The sequence below is a fragment of the Martes martes genome (genome assembly GCF_963455335.1).
Source record: "Martes martes genome assembly, chromosome: 1".
NCBI classification, from domain to species: Eukaryota; Metazoa; Chordata; class Mammalia; order Carnivora; family Mustelidae; genus Martes; species Martes martes.
Genome location: NC_137888.1, coordinates 95,520,841 through 95,541,167, shown reverse-complemented (window position 1 = coordinate 95,541,167; position 20,327 = coordinate 95,520,841). Strand labels below are relative to the sequence as shown.

The window sequence follows — 20,327 nt, the reverse complement described above, 5'->3', positions numbered from 1 at the left end:
AGGCAAATAAGAGATGGAAAGTGATGTCTTTATGTAAAACCTGTATTTTCTAAGTAAGGTCAATACAGAAACTCACTTCCTATTTGTCTGGGTGAATCTTTCCTTTTTGGAAGTGGAGAACATTTTCACAGAGACTCTAGGAGGCTCTGATATGAGAGTATTAGTTTGTGAGACAGAAAGTAATCTTACCCTTCTTGTACACTTGGACTGAGAGCCATCAAAGTAAGTTATCACCTGTTCTCGCATCCCTTGAAATCCTAGATTATTCTCTAGCAAAAGTACTCTTTTCTGTTATGTTTCACCACCAACTCTGGGAAACAGCATGCCTACTTTTACATTGAAACTTCTGCAGTTGTGCTTTAAATAAAGTTTTATCCTTGTATGGAGGAATGACTTGCATGTACTATAAAAACTTAGTTTTCTCTGCATAAATCCATAAATATTGCTTTAAATTTCCTTTCAGGAATTCAGATTTTCTTATCATTGTTTTTATGCCTCTTTTCTCCTAAAATATTTAAATTTGAAAACAATATTTTTCTTCTAAACTCCCACCCCTTCTACCGTTTCTCATGACTGAAGTCATAAGAGAGAGAGAGAGAGAAAGTCTAATTTGTAATATGAACTATATATACTTGGAATCAGAAAAACAAACCTTGTAAACAAAACATTTCAGAAAAAAAATGTACAAAATGGGGAAAGCACTGAATTTGAAATCAGAAGAATTATTTTTAGTTTCTTCTTCAACTATTGATGAACTGTGTAACCTTGGACAGGTCGTTAGGTCTCTCTGAATCTCAGTTTGATTACCCACAAAATGGGAATCAGTACCTGCCTGCTCTGCTTCTTAGAGCTTCAATGAAGAGAAAATAATATAAGATATAGAAGTATTGTATAAATTCCAAATCCCCATTCAAATATTTAATAGTGTAGGATTAACTGCTCATCTGCTCTTCAAAAACTCTTTAAATGTGTGAAGATTTTGCTGTCTTTTAAAATCGGGGATATTGCATTGCCCTGCCATGTTGGAGGGCTGGGGGTTCACTACTGCCAGAACACCTTATACTACATAATTTTTCTTTGAACAAATTAGATATATTGATAAGAGAGGGATTATGAAAAAAACATACTGACATTTTACCTAAAAGATTAATGAATAACTTTTCTTTATCCTGTTTTTAAGAGAAAACTCTTAAAAAGTTGCAATATTGAATAATATATTCACCCTCATCTACATAATATAATGTATTCTTCAAACTTTTTATTAGCCTTGAGTGGCTATAAAATCTCAGCTGTTAAAATGATTTTTATAGATTTATAACATTCCATAAAAATTTTCGGTGTAAAAAATGTTTTCTCCTGAGCTAAAACTGTCCTAGCCTCATGGGTGTTTGTTTGTTTGTTTTTTGGTTCTTTTTTTTAAAGTGCTATTCTCCATAGCATAACATCCAGGTGTTAATTTAAACTTGCATTCTAAGAAGGAAAATATCCGTTGGTAATGCTGATTTTTTTTTTTTTTTAGTTTTGATTTTTTTATGCTAACCAGAATTTAACACCTAACAAAACAGTATGGATTAAATGACCCCAGAACTCCATTCCTTTTGGGCCTAGAATTAGAAATTTCTTGGTATCCACAAACATTAATTGCTAGCATACTTTAAATATGCACATAAACATCTCTGAAATGTTTAAAAAGGAAATTTTTAAAAACAGTGAGACTTACCTGGATTTGACTAACTTGAAAGTAACAGAAGTAACTTTTACTTAACCAGTTTAAACGTAACATAAGTAACTTTTACACATAAGTGTGAATGAAACCTGCTTCTCAAAGTCTTTTTTTTTTAATTTTATTAAATTTTTTATTTTAATTCTGGTATAGTTAACATACAGTGTTATATTAGTCTCGGGTATAAAATGTCATGATTCAACAATTCTATGCACTACTCAGTGCTCGTCATGATAAGTAGACTCCTCAAATTCTTTTTAGAAAAATTTATCCCAAAATTGGGGTATAACCAGGTGTCAGCTCCATTTGAAATTAAAAAAAAAAGATGGAAGTTGCCTTAGGACAGCATTTCCCAAAATGAATTCCACAAAAGTAGGCCCTCAAGATGTTCTTTTTATTTTTTATTTTTTTTAAGATTTTATATATTTATTTGAGAGAAAGAGAGAGTTCACGTGTGTGCGAGCAGAGGGAGGGAGGGACAGATAAGCAGACTCCCTGCTAAGCAAGGTGCTGGGCATGGGGCTTGATCCCAGGACCCCAGGATCATGACCTGAGCTGAAGGCAGATGCTTAACTGACTGAGCCACCCAAGCACCCCTCAAGATGTTCTTCTTTTAAAAATCTTTCTTGCAGGAAGGGGTTCTGTGGTCAAATAAGTATGTAAAATATTGTATACCATATCTTCCTCTTAGATATTTGCAACATGCATTAGTATGTCAAACAGTTTTAGTAGTCCAATAGTCAAGCATGTCACAACCTTATTTGATCAGAGAAAACTTTGTAATATATTAACTCCTCAATATTCTACAGAACATACAATTTAGAGCTGTCCATTTCCATCTTGAAGGAAACTGTGGTACTAAAAGGAAAGGAAGAACAATAGTGTCAGAGACCTAGATTTTTATCATGTGTCATAACATACATTACACAATTTCACATGACAGTCTATGGATGAGGAATTTGAAAAAGAAATTTTTAGAGAGATCTATTTCTCTTCTTGTAGTAAATTAAGTTATTGGTACCAATTCTTCACCCCCAACCCCCACCCACTTCATGACATTATCCATCCTCACCCCAGCCATGGTATCAGCCTTTGATGTTGGGCTTGTCCATATGACTTGCTTTGGCCAATAGAATGTTAGTGGACCTAAAATCAGCAAGGCTTTCAATGTGTTTGCTTAGTTCTCTTACCCACTTCTACTACTGCTTTTTCTGTGATAGAACATGTCTCAAATAGTTGCTGTTAAAAATTCTAGTTAACCTGGAATTAATTATCATCCTAGAGCCAAGTCTATCTGAACACACCCTGGTTTGGCTAACCTTAGTCAACCCGCAGATGTGTGGACAAATAATTGTATACTCTTGTGCGCCAGTGAATTTTGGGGTGGTTTGTTTTGCAGTGTTTTCATGGCAATTGCTGACTCATATACTGCTCCATTGGAGTTTGCTCCAAAATAATACTGTTATGTCAGTGATAACTGAAAGAGAATATGGGAGTGAACTCAAGTGATATATTTTAGGGCATTGAATTTGTGGATTTGGTTGGGCGGGGGGTTTAGTCCCTTAATTCTTAAGTTCCTGAAAACTATGTCCTGTCAAAAGCATGTAATTTTTTAATATCTTACTTGTTTTATATTGTTATCCCAACATTTGCAAGGAAAACATACCCTCTCAGACTGCTCAGGTTTCTCCACTTAAACCAAATGAGGTTATGAAAAATATTTAATTAACATGAATATAAACTGGAAAAGAAATCTGCATTTTATATATTAAGACCAAAGGTCCCACAAAATCCCAATTATTATCAAATATTTTCACAATATTCATTTTAATTTTACTGCTATTCAGCAAAGGAGATGAAAGAGTAGACCAGAAACTCCCTTGCCTAGAGAATTGGTAATTCTGGCTTGACATTGTCCCACCAGACTCTCACTGCTGCCTACCTAGGCCTTCATCACTGGGCCCCAGACAAAGACCCCTGTGATCTTGATAAGAACGGTGCTCCTTTTCTCACCATAGCACCTTTAGCATCTGTTCTTTCTTTTGTATGTACGCACCCGATCTAGTCCTTCTTGTCTCCATTTCTACATGTTCTAGCCTCTTCCGCTTCTTGAATTAGTCGACTTCTGTCTATAAAATAGGTGATGGTAGGAGTGAAATGATCCATGTATATGGAAGTCTCTTGATTGCTCAATAAATGTTGACCTGTCCCTCTTTTTTCCTGCTTGTCCTCCCTGTCCTACTATTGAATTAATAGTAGTCCAGTGAGATATGGACATAAATATAGATATATGTTACTGAATATATGAAGATGAATGAAGTAGTCATGAATAAAACAGCAATGTTAATTAAGCTAAGCTGTTGGGATTCACAGTGATCCTTCTAGGATTTGATTGTGACTAACAATGGTTAGCTGAGGAGCATACTAAGAACCCAGGACCTAGGTGAGACAGCAGATCTGGGTTTGAACCATAACTCTAGAACTTACTGTCTTGTAAGTTAGTACCCTCACCCTCCCTTAAAACCAATTTTCTCATCTGAAAATTGGAAGTGATAATATTTAATAAGATACCATGTATAAGGAATAGTATTTGATAGGACACTATGTATAAAGAGCTTAGGACAATGCTAAATGTATAACCAGCACTCAATAAATGCTAGCTATTACAACTATCGTAAAGAGCTGAATTTATATGTAATAATATATTAGTTTTACAATACAAATAATTACCTTAAAACAAACATGTTATTAACCTTATCTTCATTTTAAAATCATATCTTTATGAGCAGAAATGCAGGGGCAAGAAGGAAGGAAGTTTTATTGTATTAATTCATTTCACTCCTACCATGTTTCTACTCTGCCTTAAACATCAGATAGCTGGAGTTTAGGGGTATTCCTGAAAAAAAATCTGAAGGTTAATGTGTATCATCTACATGCTCCAGAGCATAAGCATATTGCCAGCTGGTCAGATCAAGGTGAAACACAGTGGAATAAACCTATGATGGCCACACCTCTATTTTAAGACTACCTGGGGGTGGGGGCTACTGAAGCATAGCTATTTTAACAAATAGAAGTAGGAGTGATTAATTACTTTTTACTGTCATTCAACAACTTGTCACCCAGGGAGTAACCTCATTTCTCCAATTCCCATAAATTTAATAGAGGTCACATAGTGGCCTACTTGGCTGAAAAGCATTGCTCCTGAAACCCTGATGGTACTTTTAAGTCTGCTGATGTGTGAACATAATTCTCCGCATCTCTTAGCCCCACACACTCTGTCTCTCCCAGGGAGACACTTTAGTAGATCTATGTGGCACCATGTGGAAAGTTACAAGTGATGAGTTCTCTGATTCATTCCTCTTTCATGTAACGAGAAGATAGAAAATTTAAAACCAATGGGTGTTATCCTACAGTGTAGAGCTTCTTTCCACTCTGTTAAAGGACTATAAAAAGGTATTTATTGAAATTTAAAACTATTAGTAATGAGACCCTCGCAATGTACATCTAGTTTGGCATCTCAAAAGAAATTTTAAAGATCTCATTTAAAAATTTGCACGTTAAGTTAGTGGTTAGTTCTTGTGCCTAATTCTCAGCCCTTAGATGCACTAACCCAGATGAAGAGATTTCTAAAAAGCAAAATAACTGCAAAGATGTGCCAGACACCAGGTGGAATTAAAAAAAAAAAAAAACAAAAGGAAGAACATCACAAAAAGTAGATTATTATCTACATCTATTGCATGCCCAACTCAGAGACACAGAACCTTTTGTAACTAGAATGTTAGCAGTCCTCAACTTCATTCAAGGACTTATTCAGGGCATTCTCGGTGCTATTTCATCTCCTAAATCCATTATTAGCCCTCTCCTTATATATGCATAAATGTTAATCCCTTTAACTTTTGGGAAATGGAAATTGACAAGCAGTGATTTATTTGATCTTGAGATATAAAGTTGATGAGAAGTGGTGAAAGAGCAGTAAACTCTGGGGGTTAAATTTTGTTTTGTTTTGTTTTCCCTTCCAATTCTCCTGGCAAAGACAGTTTTATGTGTAAGTTCTAACAGCACCAAAGTGAACTACAAAGGACAACCAAGAAGAAACCACCAACCAATCTCAAGCAAACATTTGACTTGGACCAGTCTCTTATAAAAAGATAGGCTTTTGGAAAGATTCTACATGGTAAGAAAGAAAGGGAAATATTAAACTAAGGTGAAATCCAGAAAACAAATTTTCCAAAAGAAAATCCTTAGGAGTTGTAGTGAGAGAGTCTCCCCAATGTCTAACAGAGGTATTAGTTACTTTTTTTTTTTTTAAGTGACTTGAGGGGCACCTGGGTAGCTTGGTTGGTTAAGTGTCTGCCTTGGACTCAGGACATGATCTTAGGGTCCTGGGATCGAGGCCCACATCGGACTCCCTGCTCAGTGGGGAAACTGCTTCCGCCTCTCCCTCTGCCCCTCTCTCCACTCATGTTCTCTCTTTCTCTCTGTCTCTCTCAAATAAATAAATAAAATCTTTAAAAAAAAAAGTGAATAGAATAATTTAGGACCATGAGCCTGACATAAAGGAAAGAGAACTTTATATTAAAAAAATCAGTTCTAGCCTCTGCTACTAACTAGGACAAATCATTACACCTCTTTTAGCATAGGTTTTAATACCTGTCAAGTGGAGCAAATTATTTTATCTACTTCATGGAGATACTAAGAAGTTAAATGTAATTATATATTTGAAAATGTTTTCGAAATTATCAAAGTTCATTAGTAATGGAATCTTTAATAGATTTCATTTTTTTAGAGATTGTCCACATTTCTGATTTGATTTTGTAAATTATTCTTATTGCTTCTGGTTTAAAATTCACTTTGCACTTGAATCTTTAGTTCTTTATAATTTTATGTCCTCTAATTCCCTAATCTTACTTTTTCAAAATAACCGAAGAATACTACCTCTTCAAATTATCTTTCATATTTTGTTAGAGAGAATATCAAGATTCAGTGTTGGGCTTTCCACCTTCTCTATCTTTGGCTCCATTCCTTCTAGATAAGCTTTATTCTCAGACATTTGTCCCAGGTAGCAAAAAGGGATTCCTCAACATTGGGCTCGTGCAGTTAAAAGATCTGTATCTTGAAAAGCACTACCACATGGGGTAGATGCAGTTCTCTGGATTGGTTAAAATGTGTAGAATGGGGAAAGAAATGCAGAATATACCAAAACACTAGGCTTCCATGACAGAGCACATAGAAATTAACAAGAAAAATAGAACATAGAAGACAAATGATAAAGGATCTGGGCAGAGAATCCATCAATAATGCAATAATAAATGACCAACAAATGGCAAAAAAGGTTTATTCTTACAAGTAACTAAGGAAAGTAAGGGGTAAAGTTGCAAAGAGTACTAATAAAAAATCTTAGCTAGCTGCTGGCAAAGAGATGGAAATAAAAGCTATGATTTTTTTTTCCTGAGGGAAACACAGAAGCATACAACAAACATACATATAGATAAAACTAAAATAAATGAGTTATGCATTTAAATATGTTAGTGAAAGAACTTCAGAAGAGGAAAAAAAAAAACCCTAAGGAAAGGAAGAGAGAAAAAATAGCCAAGATAAAAACCAAAATTGATGAATTAGAAAGCAGAATAGGGGAATTAACAAATTATTCTAGGAGTTTGTTGTTTTCAGAAAAAAAAAAATAGTCAAACCTCTGGCAATTCTAGTTAAGAAATAAAACAAAACTACAAAGTACTGAGAGTGAGAAAAGGAATGACATAACTAATAACACAGGCATTTAAAATGCTCCAAGAATATGATGTTCTTCACTGTGATGACAGACTTTAAAATCCGAGTGAAACTAAAAATTTTGTAAGACTATTAAAATTAACAGGATTGGGGCGCCTGTGTGGCTCAGTGGGTTAAAGCCTCTGCCTTTGGCTCAGGTCATGATCCCAGGGTCCTGGGATCGAGCCCCGCATCGGGCTCTCTGCTCAGCAGGGAGCCTGCTTCCACCTCTCTCTCTGCCTGCCTCTCTGCCTACTTGTGATCTCTCTCTCTCTTTCTGTCAAATAAATAAATAAAATCTTTTTAAAAAAAATTAACAGGATTGATGCAAAACATTGAAAACCTGAACAGAATAATAATCAAATAAGAAAAAAAAAAGTGAAAGGAACTCAGTTCAAATTTTTTTTCAACTATTTATTTCAAAATGTTCTACAGTATTGAAAAAGATCGGAATCTTTCCAGTTTGTTTTACAAAGCTGGCATAAGCCTGATACCAAAACGTGATAAACATAACTCAAAATAAATTACATATTTGGAAAAAAGTCAAATTATATATTTACTAAATGGAAATAAGTCAGTAACAATTAGAACAACACAATTTAAAAATGAATAAAATTTATGAACAAACAGTATAGACACACACGGCCAATAAACATTAAGAGGTTGAGCTAATAATCGAGTTAAGGCAAGGTGCTATTTTTGCCCATCTGATTCACGCAGAATAAGTAGATTAAAACATTGCTAATACCTAGTATGGGTGAGGGTAAAGAGAAACAAGAATTTAAATATTTTGTTAGTTAAAGTGTAAAACTTTTCTGTAGGAGCACTTTCATAATGTCTGTTCTAAAATGAGTTTTTTGGATTGTGATGTATACTCCTGACTCAGCAATTCCGGTATGTAAGGAAACCTTATGACATATAGAATATAACAGTTAGGAAATAACCAAATGTGTGGGCAAAGATGTATATACAAGGCTGCTCAATGTACATTATTTATGACCCTGAGAACTTTCAATGTCACTAGAGAAATTTCTTACTGGAGAAAACATTAAATGGGGATCTAGTAAAATTATCCCACCATCTAAAAAAATGGTATACATCTGTATTTATTTTGTCCATTATATATTTAAAGAAACAATCTAAACAGATTACCTAGTAGTATAGATAATAAATAATATAATTTTTATAAATTGAAGGGTAAAGACATGATGCATGATAGATAGATAGATGATAGATAAATAGATATATGAATAGTTTTATCCACACCAATATCCAATTGTAATCTTTGTTTAAATAATAGAACTCTTTTTATGACTTCTAAATTTCTAACAGTTTAATAGAGTTCTTTTCCCTATCTGTGGTGCACAACCAGTTCTGTTTCATTTCGTTTATCTCCCAATCACTTATGGATTGATACTTTATTAAATACAGTAAAAATGAATTATGAGGAAAAAATGAAGAAAAATAAGACAAAAATACAAAACCTAATTTTTTTATTATGGGATTCAACAGATATGATAGTTCTCTGCTAAGCTGTTATAAAGTTTTCTGAATATTTACTCTGTTTCTTTCCTATTTCATCATAAATCAGTAGTTCATAGAATGACATTGTGTAGCACTAGTGTAGTGATTAAAGACACAGACTTTATGACCAGACATCAAGGTAAAAATCCCAGTTGTTAACTCTACAGAGTGATCTGTAAGCTACAGAGTAATCTGCTGAGGAGATTACTTAAACTCTCTGAACTTCAGGTTCCTCATCTGTGAAATGAGTTCTATGGACGGAATGTTTGTGTCCACCCCCCTCTCGCAAATTCATAATGTTGACGCCTAATCCTCAATATCATGGTATTAGGAGGTGAGCATTTGAAGGGCAATTAGGTTATGAAGAACAGCCCTCATGAATGGGATTAGTGTCCTTATAAAAGAAACACCAGTGAGCTCTCTGGCTGTCTGTCTTTCTGTCATGTGAGGTGACCCTGAGAAGTCATCAGTCTACAATTTGTAAGAGGACCTCGCCAGAACTCGACCATATTGGCACCCTGATCTTGAACTTCCCAGTCTTAAGAACTATGAGAGATAACTGTTTCATTTTTTAAGCCATCCAGTCTATGGTATTTTGTTATAGCATCCTGAATGAACACAATGGGCATGAAAATTGTGCTTCATATTGTGATTATTAAATGGGGTAATAGATGGAGAACACTTAGAACATTGTAACTAAGCACTATTTAAATGCTTGTATTTGTTATCACTAGTATTGCTTTTATAAAAAGAAGTAGAGTTTAACGGCAAAAAAAACCAATGATATTGCAATCAATTTTGAGATTCTCCTAGAATGTAGCAGTGAAAAAAAATCAGAAAACCTAAAGAATAAAGATATAAGATGCAAATTAAGAATTACTTTCTTAAGAAAGAAAACACAGCAGTTAGAATAAGACCAATAATCAAAGATGTAACTGAAGAAAAGTTTTATAAGTTAAAAAAAACCCTGAGTATGGAAACACAATGAACGTCCCTCTTACCAGGTAAAATAGACGAGAATACAACATATCTGAATTCAGGATAGCAATATTTTTTTACATAATTTTGAATTACAAGAAGCTGGAAAAAAACCACAGGCTTGAGGAAAAGGAAGAAATTTCAATACAGAAGGTTTTTAAAAATTATGTTCCATTTCATTTAAAAAAAAGTGCTGTTTTTTCTTCTTTACCTGGTAAATACAAGAATAAAATGGAGAGCTATGTATTTGCAGAGAAATGATTATGTGTCAAGAAATGTATACTCACCCATGTTAATTTGCACATGAAATGTTAACGAAAATATATTCGCAGCTATGCACTAGGTCAGAAAAGTTACCATTCACGTGACTCCTCTTGAATTACTTGGAAGTGGGCACTAACAAACTGAAAGATGATTAAGAAAAAAATAAATAATGAAATCATCCAAAAGAACTTGCCAACTTCCCTCTATTATTCCCTCTATCACTAAACACAACCCTTATTTCATGACGAATGTCCTCAAACAAGAGACGACGATGATGAGAAAGTAGAGTGGTGGATGCATCCTTTCACAGTGGCTTCTGAATAAAACTTCAGAGCAAACCTCAGTATGAGTTACTATTCCTCATTATAGGAATCAGTCCATAATTTGACACAGAAAAAACCTTATGGAAAAAGTCCCTCAGATATAATTTATCTTCTCAACCAAAACCCCAGTTAAACATGATCACAGCTGTTCTAAAAAAAAGGCAGGGAAGGAAAAAATGAGAGACACTTACATACTAACATGGTAATTTTTTAATTAAACTTTACTTGAGATAAATATAGATTTATATGAAGTTGCAAGATATAATGCAGAGATCCCATGTATTCTTTGTGCCATTTCTTCCAATAGGTCTTGCAAAATATAGTACAGTATTGTTACCAGAATATTAGAATTGATACAATCTACCAATCTTAAGCTTTCTCCAGTTTTACTTGCACTCATGTGTGTGTTGTGTGTGTATTTAGTTCTGTGCAGTTTTAAGATCTGTAGATGAATGTAGTCACCCAAGATATAGGGCAGTTCTATCATTTCAAGGATTCCTTCCTATTGACCTTTTATAACCACAACACCCATCCCATCACTAACCACTAATCTCTCACAATTACTAATCTGTTCTCTTTTCCTATAATTTTGTCATATAATAATGCAGTATGTAAATTTGGGGTGTTGGCTTTTTTTGGTCAGCATAATTCTCTAGCGATTCATTTAAGTTGTGTATATCACTCATTTTTCCTTCAAATTACCAAGTAGTATCCATTCATCCATCATTGCAGTATCTCATAGTATGGGTGTACCACAGTTTAATCATCCACCCACAGAAGGACATCTAGATTGCTTCCAGTTTGGGGCTGTTATGAATTAAGTTCTATAAACATTCATGAATGAATTTCTGTGTGAACATTCATTTTTCTAGGATAAGTGGCCAGAAGTGCAATTGTTGAGCTGTACAGTAGTTGCATGTTTAATTTGTTAAGAAACTGCCATACTGTTTTCTCCAGCGGCTGTACCATTTTACATTTCTGTCATCAATGTGTGAATGATATCATTTCTCGGCTTTCTCAGCTTTTGGTATCATTTTTATTTTAGCCATTCTGTAGTCATAATTTACAGTTTTAATTTGCATTTCTCTGACTAATTACAGTAAACAATAAGCTGTTAAAGATCTTTTTTATGTGTTTGTTTGCTTCTGTATGTCCTTTGTGGTGAAATGTCTGTTCTTGTCTTTTGCCCACTTTCAAATTGGATTGTTTATTTATTTTTTTCTTTTCTACTGATGAGTTTCAATTCCATTATGGTCAGAAGATATATATTCTGAATGATTTCAGTGTTTTCAATTTGTTAAGATTTGTTTTATGCTCCACAATATAGTCTTTATAGGTGATTCGTACATGGGTGCTTGGGAAAAATATGCATTCTGCTGTAGTTAGGTAGAGTATTTTATATATATATATATATATATGTCATTTAACATTCTTTTGGTTGATTATGTTGTTCAGATCTTCTGTGTCTTTGGTGATTTTCTTTCTAGTATTTTTATTTTTGTTTAGAGGGAGATATTGAAACACCCAACTGGAATGGTTACATAAATAGATTTTAATACATTTTAGTTTTTTAATTGGTAACATATAAAAAGAAGCAAAGCACATAAAAAAGATGCAAAAATTATATATAATTTATTATATAAAAACATGAAAATTATAGAAATTTGCAAAAACAAATTTTTTCACTGTGTATTTTTTTATTATTGAGGTACAGTCGACATGCAATATTATATTAGTTTAGGTGATATAATGATTTCAGGTGATGATCTGGTATTTATATCGTAAAATGATCACCACAGTAAGTCTAGTTAATATCCGTCACCAGACAAAGTAAAAAAAATTTTTTTCTTGTGATGACTTTTCAAATTTAATTTCTTCACAAATTTCACATATGCAATACAGTATTACTAACTATTTTCACTGTGGTGTCCATTATACCACTGTGGTGTCCATTATACCATTATACTTATTTATTTTATAACTGGAAGTTTGTACCTTTTGATTCCTTTTACCCATTCCCCACTCCCTGCTTCCTGCCTCTAAAAATGTAGTGATCCAAAGGGACACATGCACCTGAATGTTTATAACAGCAATGTCCACAATAGCCAAATTATGGAAAGAACCTAGATGTCCATCAACAGATGAATGGATAAAGAAGATGTGATTTATATATTCAATGGAATACTATGCAACTATCAAAAGAAATGAAATCTTCCCATTTGCAATGATGTTGATGAAACTACAGGGTATTATGCTGAGCGAAATAAGTCAATCAGAAAGATAATTATCATATGATCTCCCTGATATGAAGAATTTAAGAGGCAGAGTGGGTGGTTTGGGGAGTAGGGAAGGATAAAACGAAACAAGATGGGATCGGGAGGAAGATAAACCATAAGAGACTCTTAATCTCACAAAACAGGCTGAGGGTTGCTGGGGGTTGGTGGTGGTAGGGATAAGGTGGTTAGGTTATGGACATTGGGGAGGGTATGTGCTTGGTGAGTGCTGTGAAATGTGTAAGCCTGACGATTCACAGACTTGTACCCCTGGGCAAATAATACATTATATGTTAATAAAAATAATGAATAAAAAAGATTGATCATTTTCATTCTTTTCCTGGCCTTCAATCTTGTAGAAGTAGAGATTACTTCAGTTATTAGAAGATCAGGCATTTATTCTTCACTTTCTCTCAGTGTTTGTGGAAAAAGCCTTTAATATTATTAAGTCTAAAGGTCTGCTTCCTCTTGCCATGTAAGATCTGAATGTCCTCATGGAGGTTATTCCTTGACTACTTTCTGAATGACCCACCCATTCATCCCACCAAAAGTTTGCCTGAGAAAGGAAGCTTATCTGCTCCATCACATTGGAGAGGAATACAAGAAGAAATGACAAAATATGCACACAATGTGTGCCTTGTTTACATCCTTATTTGTGTAAGATTTTATGTGAGTTCAGGAGGTTTGGCTATTTGAGACTTGAAAAAAGTATTGGTTTCATTTTGAAGATCAAGTTTATCAAGAAGGTCTAGAATTTTAATGACTTAATATACCAACAAATAAAACTACACAATTTTAATTTGTTTTATTTTGTACTGATTTGGATTTTATAAAGAGCTATGCCATTCACAAATCTTTTTTTCTGAATAATTGTCTGTTTAGGTATTTCTGGGTCCTATAGGATCAGATTGATAGAAGAGGGGAGATTCTGATGCTGCCCCAAGCTGCTGCCATGTTCAAACTACAGTGCCTTTTTTTTTTTTTTTTTTACAGATTTTATTTTATTTATTTGAGAGCAAGAGAGCAGGAGCTTAGGGGAGGAGCAGAGGGAGAAAGAGGGAGAAGCAGGATCCCCACTAAGCAGGAAGCCAGATGCAGGCTTGATCCCAGGACCCTGGGATCATGACCTAAGCTGAGGTAGATACTTAACTGACTGAGCCACCCAGGTGCCCCTCTGCAGTGCTTTCTTAAATTATATTTCAAGATCTTTTTACAATGTCCTTGACATTTGTGAGGGTCAGACTCAGGAATAGTTACTAAATCAGTGTTAAATGTTTTGTCTCTTTTATTATCAATTAATCAGGTAATCTTTATAAAATATCCAAACTTAACATTGACTAAAGTCATCCACAAATAGTCTTTCCTTTTTTTCCTCAAAATAATTGAGAAAAGAGTTTTATAATATATACTCTGGGAATCCTTTTAAGAACAGGAATAAAATTTGACTATTTTCTAAAACATAATTTGAGAGGAAAGACCCTTATGTTTGATTATGTATATATAGTTGTTACAGGAAAGGGATAATAGCTTATATGCCTAAAGAGCTCTTAAATTAATAAGAGATTAGCATGTCAGTGGAAATAGACAAGGAATAAAAAACAGGTATTTACACAAAGCTAAACTAACCAAAATTCAATTTTAAAAGATCTATCCAATGCAAATAAAAGTGTAAAGGCAGTAAGTTTTGTCTGGCAATTAGTTTTAGGTTCAATAAACATTTATTGACCAAATAAATGAGGCAACATTTTTCACCTATGAAATTGGAAAAGACTTTTAAATGATATGAATTCTCACAATTGACAGGATATCCAAGCAAAAGAGAATATTATCAGGTAACTACCAATTCAAACTATGATATTAAACATCTAGATTCTAGATTTTATTTTATCTTACAGCTTTTGGATAAAATACATTTTAGAACAGAATATAGCCATTCTCAAATGCATTTCGCCTTAAAAAATAATTGGCTATAATGTTAATGTGAATGGCAAGCCAATCTCAATTTAATCTATAAAAGAAAAATTAGTTTAAACTATATAATTTAAATAGTGTTTAGAAAAAAAAAGGTGTTTAGAAGACAAAAAAATGTATATTAAGGTATATATAAATAGGTATGAATTCCAAATATTGTCCCCAGTGAGAAAATTTTCTCCAATATATGTCAGATGGAGATAGAAAAGAGCAAAACAGTAGGTATTCTAAATAAGGTCATTTAACAGAAAGCAGGGTTTCATCTTCCCATCAGCCTTAAATCCAAGGAATAGTAGAAAACACTGAGGGGAAAAAAAAGTGCTGATGTACCCTTGTCATATTATTGAGACATCTTAATGTTTGGGGTTCTCCTAAAAAATTAATTATTTTTTTCATCTACAGTTTATCTATGGTGCCCAGAAACCACTGACTTCCTGGAATTTTTATTAAGAATTCTACATTCTTGCCATGTTTTTCAGATACTGTGGCCTCTGCCAATAAATTCTAATAAATTTTCACTTCTATTCTTTCAATAACATCTTAGAGAATATGATTCAGACTCAAATTAATCACCGATCATGTTAATGGTTCCTAGGAGTTTACTTCCGATACCCCTTATTATATTAAATCAAACTTGATAGTGTGCTACATCATTGCTCAGCTGGGTTTTCATAAAAGCACTGGTATTTAATATGATTTATGCCTGGTTTTCTGTTAATATCTTTGCTTATAGTATGCTTTATTTTTAAAACAGACATTCTTAGCAAATGGCACCCCCTAAAAATATATCATGCTTTTAAAATATTTTATAGGAATCATTTTACTGTAAAATGTGTTACTTATTTTATATGATAGTCCAATAACAGTGAACAGCAACACTTTATTTAATTTACAATCAAAATATTAATATTTAACTTGTAGTTTGGAAAAAGTATGCATACATGTACATGTCTTGCTAATATAAAAGCTAAATTACTTGGCAAGATTATTAGGAAATTTAAGGTATTATTTTTTTTTAAGCTTTGCAGCAAAGGGGCAGCTCTGGGAAAACCATTTGAAGCATCTGCTGAAGATATAGCAAGTGTGGCAAGTTTCATCGAGACAAAGCTTGTTACCTGCTATCTACGCATGAGGAAACCTGACCTTGCCCTGAATCATGCGCACAGGTAAAATGAAGTTATTAGTAACTGCAAGTAAATACTGTTCATGCAAGCAGAGGGCACTATGTGAGCTTGTACAATCAACTTCCATTTCATTTAAATTTAAAGGCAAAACAAAAAAAAATTTCTTTACTACTTGATTTATGTTAAGCTAGACAATCAGAGAGAGCACAAAGGGCATCTCAAAACCTAACAGAAGGAACAGACACATAAACAACTACTCATAATGCAGGGTAAAATAAAAAGGCAGAGAAGTAGCAAATTATTACAGCAAGAGAGGAGAGAGTGAATAAGGTAAGTAAGGGATGAGAAGGATTTCCAAAAATGCACAAGATATGGAGAATAGCAGAAGGAAATTTGGACTGTCAACCATAAGCAGAGACTTAATGTTCATGGCTTATTTGGTAATAGGATAGCTGATTCAAAGGATGCTATGCAAGGGTAAGTATGAAAGTTGTCCAAAGGTGCAAGACACTTATTGTCCTTAAGGATTTCTTTTCCATATTTCTATCCTTCTTCAGAAGTCTGTATCATTATGTTATCTTATGGCTTCCTAGAATCCCCAAGCTTACCCAGGCCTCTTTTTCTTCCATAAACATATACCTCTCATATGTCCTGTTTCCTAAAGACCTTGCTCTTACCATGGATAATATTCAGCTTAATCTACAACAAAAATAAACTGATTATGTTATGCCTTTCAAATAAGTTTTCCTTAGAATTATAATGCCTCCTCCCCTTTCCACCTAACTTTGAACAATTTACCTAGAATTTTTGGTTTTGTCTATTCTCTGATCTCAGACATCCTGTACTTCTTTTGGATACAAATAAGAAACTAATATCAGCATGAAAACATAATGTTTGCCTTGTTAATAACAGCTATCAGTTATACTAAGACCCATCCTGTGAATGGGAGATCTGCAAACATGACAAACATCATGACAAACTCCACATCCACGAGGACGTAAAAGATCTACCCAAGATTCTTCACATTCATAAGGAGACCTTGAGTTTGTAGGTTTAAGCTTTCCATTAAGGATCCACAAACAAAATCACTTTGAAATTCATAAGATAACCTTCTTGAAAGAAGTTTTCCTCCTCTTTGTTTTTATTATGTTATATTAGTCACTATACAGTACATCATTAGTTTTTGATGTAGTGTTCCATGATTCATTGTTTGCATATAACACCCAGTGCTCCATGCAATACGTGCCTCCTTAAAACCTATCACCATGCTCACCCATCCCCCCTCACCCCTCCCCTCTAAAACCCTCAGTTTCTTTTCTGGAGTCCATAGTCTGTCATGGTTCATATCCTCCTCTGATTCTCCCCCCACTTCATTTTCCCCTTCCTTTCCCTAATGTCCTCCATGCTATTCCCTATGTTCCACAAATAGGTGAAACCATATGATAATTGTCTTTCTCTGCCTGACCTATTTCACTTAGCATCATCTCTTCCAGTTCCATCCATGTTGATGCAAATGTTAGGTATTCATCCTTTCTGATGGCTGAGGGCTCTCTCTCTTCACAGATCACATGATACTTGATGTGGAAAACCCAAAAGACTCCACCCCCTAATTACTAGAACTCATACAGCAATTCAGTAATGTAGTAGGATACAAAATGAATGCATAGAAATCAGTTGCTTTCCTATACACTAACAATGTAACTGTAGAAAGAGAAATTAAGGAATCAGTTATATTTACAATAGCACCAAAAACCATTAGGTACCTTGGAATAAACCTAACAAAAGAGATAAATGACCTGTACTCAAGGAACTACAGAACACTCATGAAAGAAATTGGAGAAGACACAAAAAGATGGAAAAGCATTCCATGCTCATAGATTGGAAGAATAAGCCTTATTAAAATGTCTATGCTGCCCAGAGCAATCTATACCTTTAAGGCCATCCCAATCAAAATACCAATGGCATTTTTCAAAGTGCTGGAACAAACAATCCTAAAATTTGTGTGGAACCAGAAAAGACCCCAAATCACCAAGGAAATGTTGAAAGAGAAAAAGCTGGGGGAATCACGTTGCCTGATTTCAAGCTATATTACAAAGCTGTAATTACCAAGACAGCATGGTACTGGCACAAAACCAGACACACAGATCAATGGATCAGAATAGAGAGCTCAGATATGGACCCCCTAATCTTCAACAAATTAGGAAAAAATATCCAGTGGAAAAAAGATAGTCTCTTCAATAAATGGTGCCGGGAAAATTGGACAGTTAATATACAGAAGAATGAAATTCAACAATTCTCTTACACCATACACAAAGATAAACTTTAAATGGATGAAAGACCTTAATGTGAGACAGGAATCCATCAAGCAGTAACCTCTTTGACATCGGCCACAGCAATTTCTTTCAGGACATATCTCCAAAGGCAAGGGAAACAAAAGTGAAAATGAACTTTAGGGACTTCATCAAGATAAAAGCTTCTGCAAAGCAAAGGAAACAGTCAACAAAACAAAAGTCAAACCACGGAGAAGATATTTGCAAATGACACTACAGATAATGGGCTGTCATCCAAGATCTATAAAGAACTTCTCAAACTCAACACCCAAAAAACAAATAATCAAGTCAAAAAATGGGCAGAAGACATGAACAGACACTTCTCCAAAGAAGACATACAAATGGCTAACGGACACGTGAAAAAATGTTCAACATCATTAACCATTGGGGATATTCAAATCAGAAATTTTCCTGCTAAGTAAACTACAGAACCTAAAGGCAGAGTCTCTTTCACACACACACACACACACACAGAAAAAAAAATCATCCCTATACTTTTTGGAAACATTTTATGTGGATATAGTTTTGAAACCTGATATCAGGACATACAGTCTGTCAAACAATTTGTTCTATTTCCACTTGAAAGAACCAATATTGGAAATGTAACATATATTTCCATATGTCCGAATATTGGAATATCTGGGCTACTTGCGTGACTTGTGATCACAAAGGGAAAAATATTTGAAACTGGAACTGACCCAGAAAATTTATAGACATATGTAAACAATAATAAGTTGAGATGCACTGAAAGTAATTATTTATCACCTTCTCCATGATTTTCACTACACATAAAAAGGGTCATCAACATGGCCTACATATTAAGGAAAAGATCTCCTGGATATCAGAGTGGTTTGATGAATTTTTAAATCATATTTAATAATAAATTCCAAATGATATGGTCATGTGAAAACTTAATTCAGTGTTATAAAAATAAGTAATGAACATTAGTAAAAAATTCCACTGCTATCCAAATATAAGAAACAATAAAATGCTACAGGTCAATAGGTTCATGATTTAGATTTAGCAACTTTTGCTTCAAAACCAAGAGTATTTTTTCAATACTTGAAAATTGCTGAGAAGAGGACATATAATGGTGAATAGTAAAATGATCTTAAATATTACACTTGGATTAAGTTTCATCTTTTTTTTTCCTATTGTAAAATAACTTTTGCTTCTGTTTCTAAGTTGAACATTAAGTAAGAAATGCAAATCAATAGAGGTTAAACAGTCAATTCATACAATTAATAATGCACCAAGTGAAATAAATCATTTTCTTGGGCTTGTCATCCTGCAGAACTGTGGAAGTCAGTGCATAGGATTCTAATATTAAAGTGTTTTCAAAGATCTTGGATTTTAAAACAGAGTCTGATATATAATCAATAAATATATTTCTCAAAATAAATTAATCAGAATTCTCAATCTATAAATAGCTTACAACCATTAGTTATACAGCAAATGCAGAATTTTGCTTTTGTATTATTACCACTTTGTGATGGTTGCTACTAATCATGAATCAAAATTAAAATATTCCTTTTTTGCATTTATTTGCATTTGCTAAGCATTCTTTCTTTAATTTTATGTAAATGTGAGGTCTGCTGCATATCTTTAGGAGATTTGTTAGCACAAAAATTAGCTTAAAAATCATCTGTAGTTTTGCTTCTGATAAAAATAAGTGCATATTGTTATGTCATGTACAAGACTACAAGAACCATAACTTTATGGTTCTAAGTTCAACAAAGATACATTTTGAAATTAATCAGATGCGTATTGTTATTTAAAATATGATAAATGAGATAAAGGCTCTAGAAACAATTATTAACAATTGTTTTTCCTAATAACATGTCCAAAGTGGCTGATATGCATATCATGCTTTGTTTTGTCTTTTTTTTTTTAACTTCAACCAAAAGCTATGCCTATATTCACCAAACACATCAACTCTTGCTTACCTCATCAGACTAGTGCCATTGTTTATCAGGAAGTGTTTTTTTTTTTTTTTTAAGATTTTATTTATATATTTGACAGGTAGAGATTACAAGTAGGCAGAGAGGCAG

The 20,327-nt window shown here is 33.7% G+C and overlaps 1 protein-coding gene across 1 annotated transcript in view; it reads left to right on the top strand.

Annotated features, from left to right (window-relative positions):
• The window catches only part of SPATA16 (spermatogenesis associated 16), a gene marked incomplete at both ends in the record, with an annotated part of 218,682 nt that overhangs the window by 40,377 nt on the left and 157,978 nt on the right, over positions 1-20,327 (top strand). Inside the window, one exon of the mRNA XM_080821363.1 lies at positions 15,843-15,988. Within this exon, the coding sequence (XP_080677489.1) occupies positions 15,843-15,988 (146 nt within the window). The remainder of the gene's footprint in view (positions 1-15,842; positions 15,989-20,327) is intronic.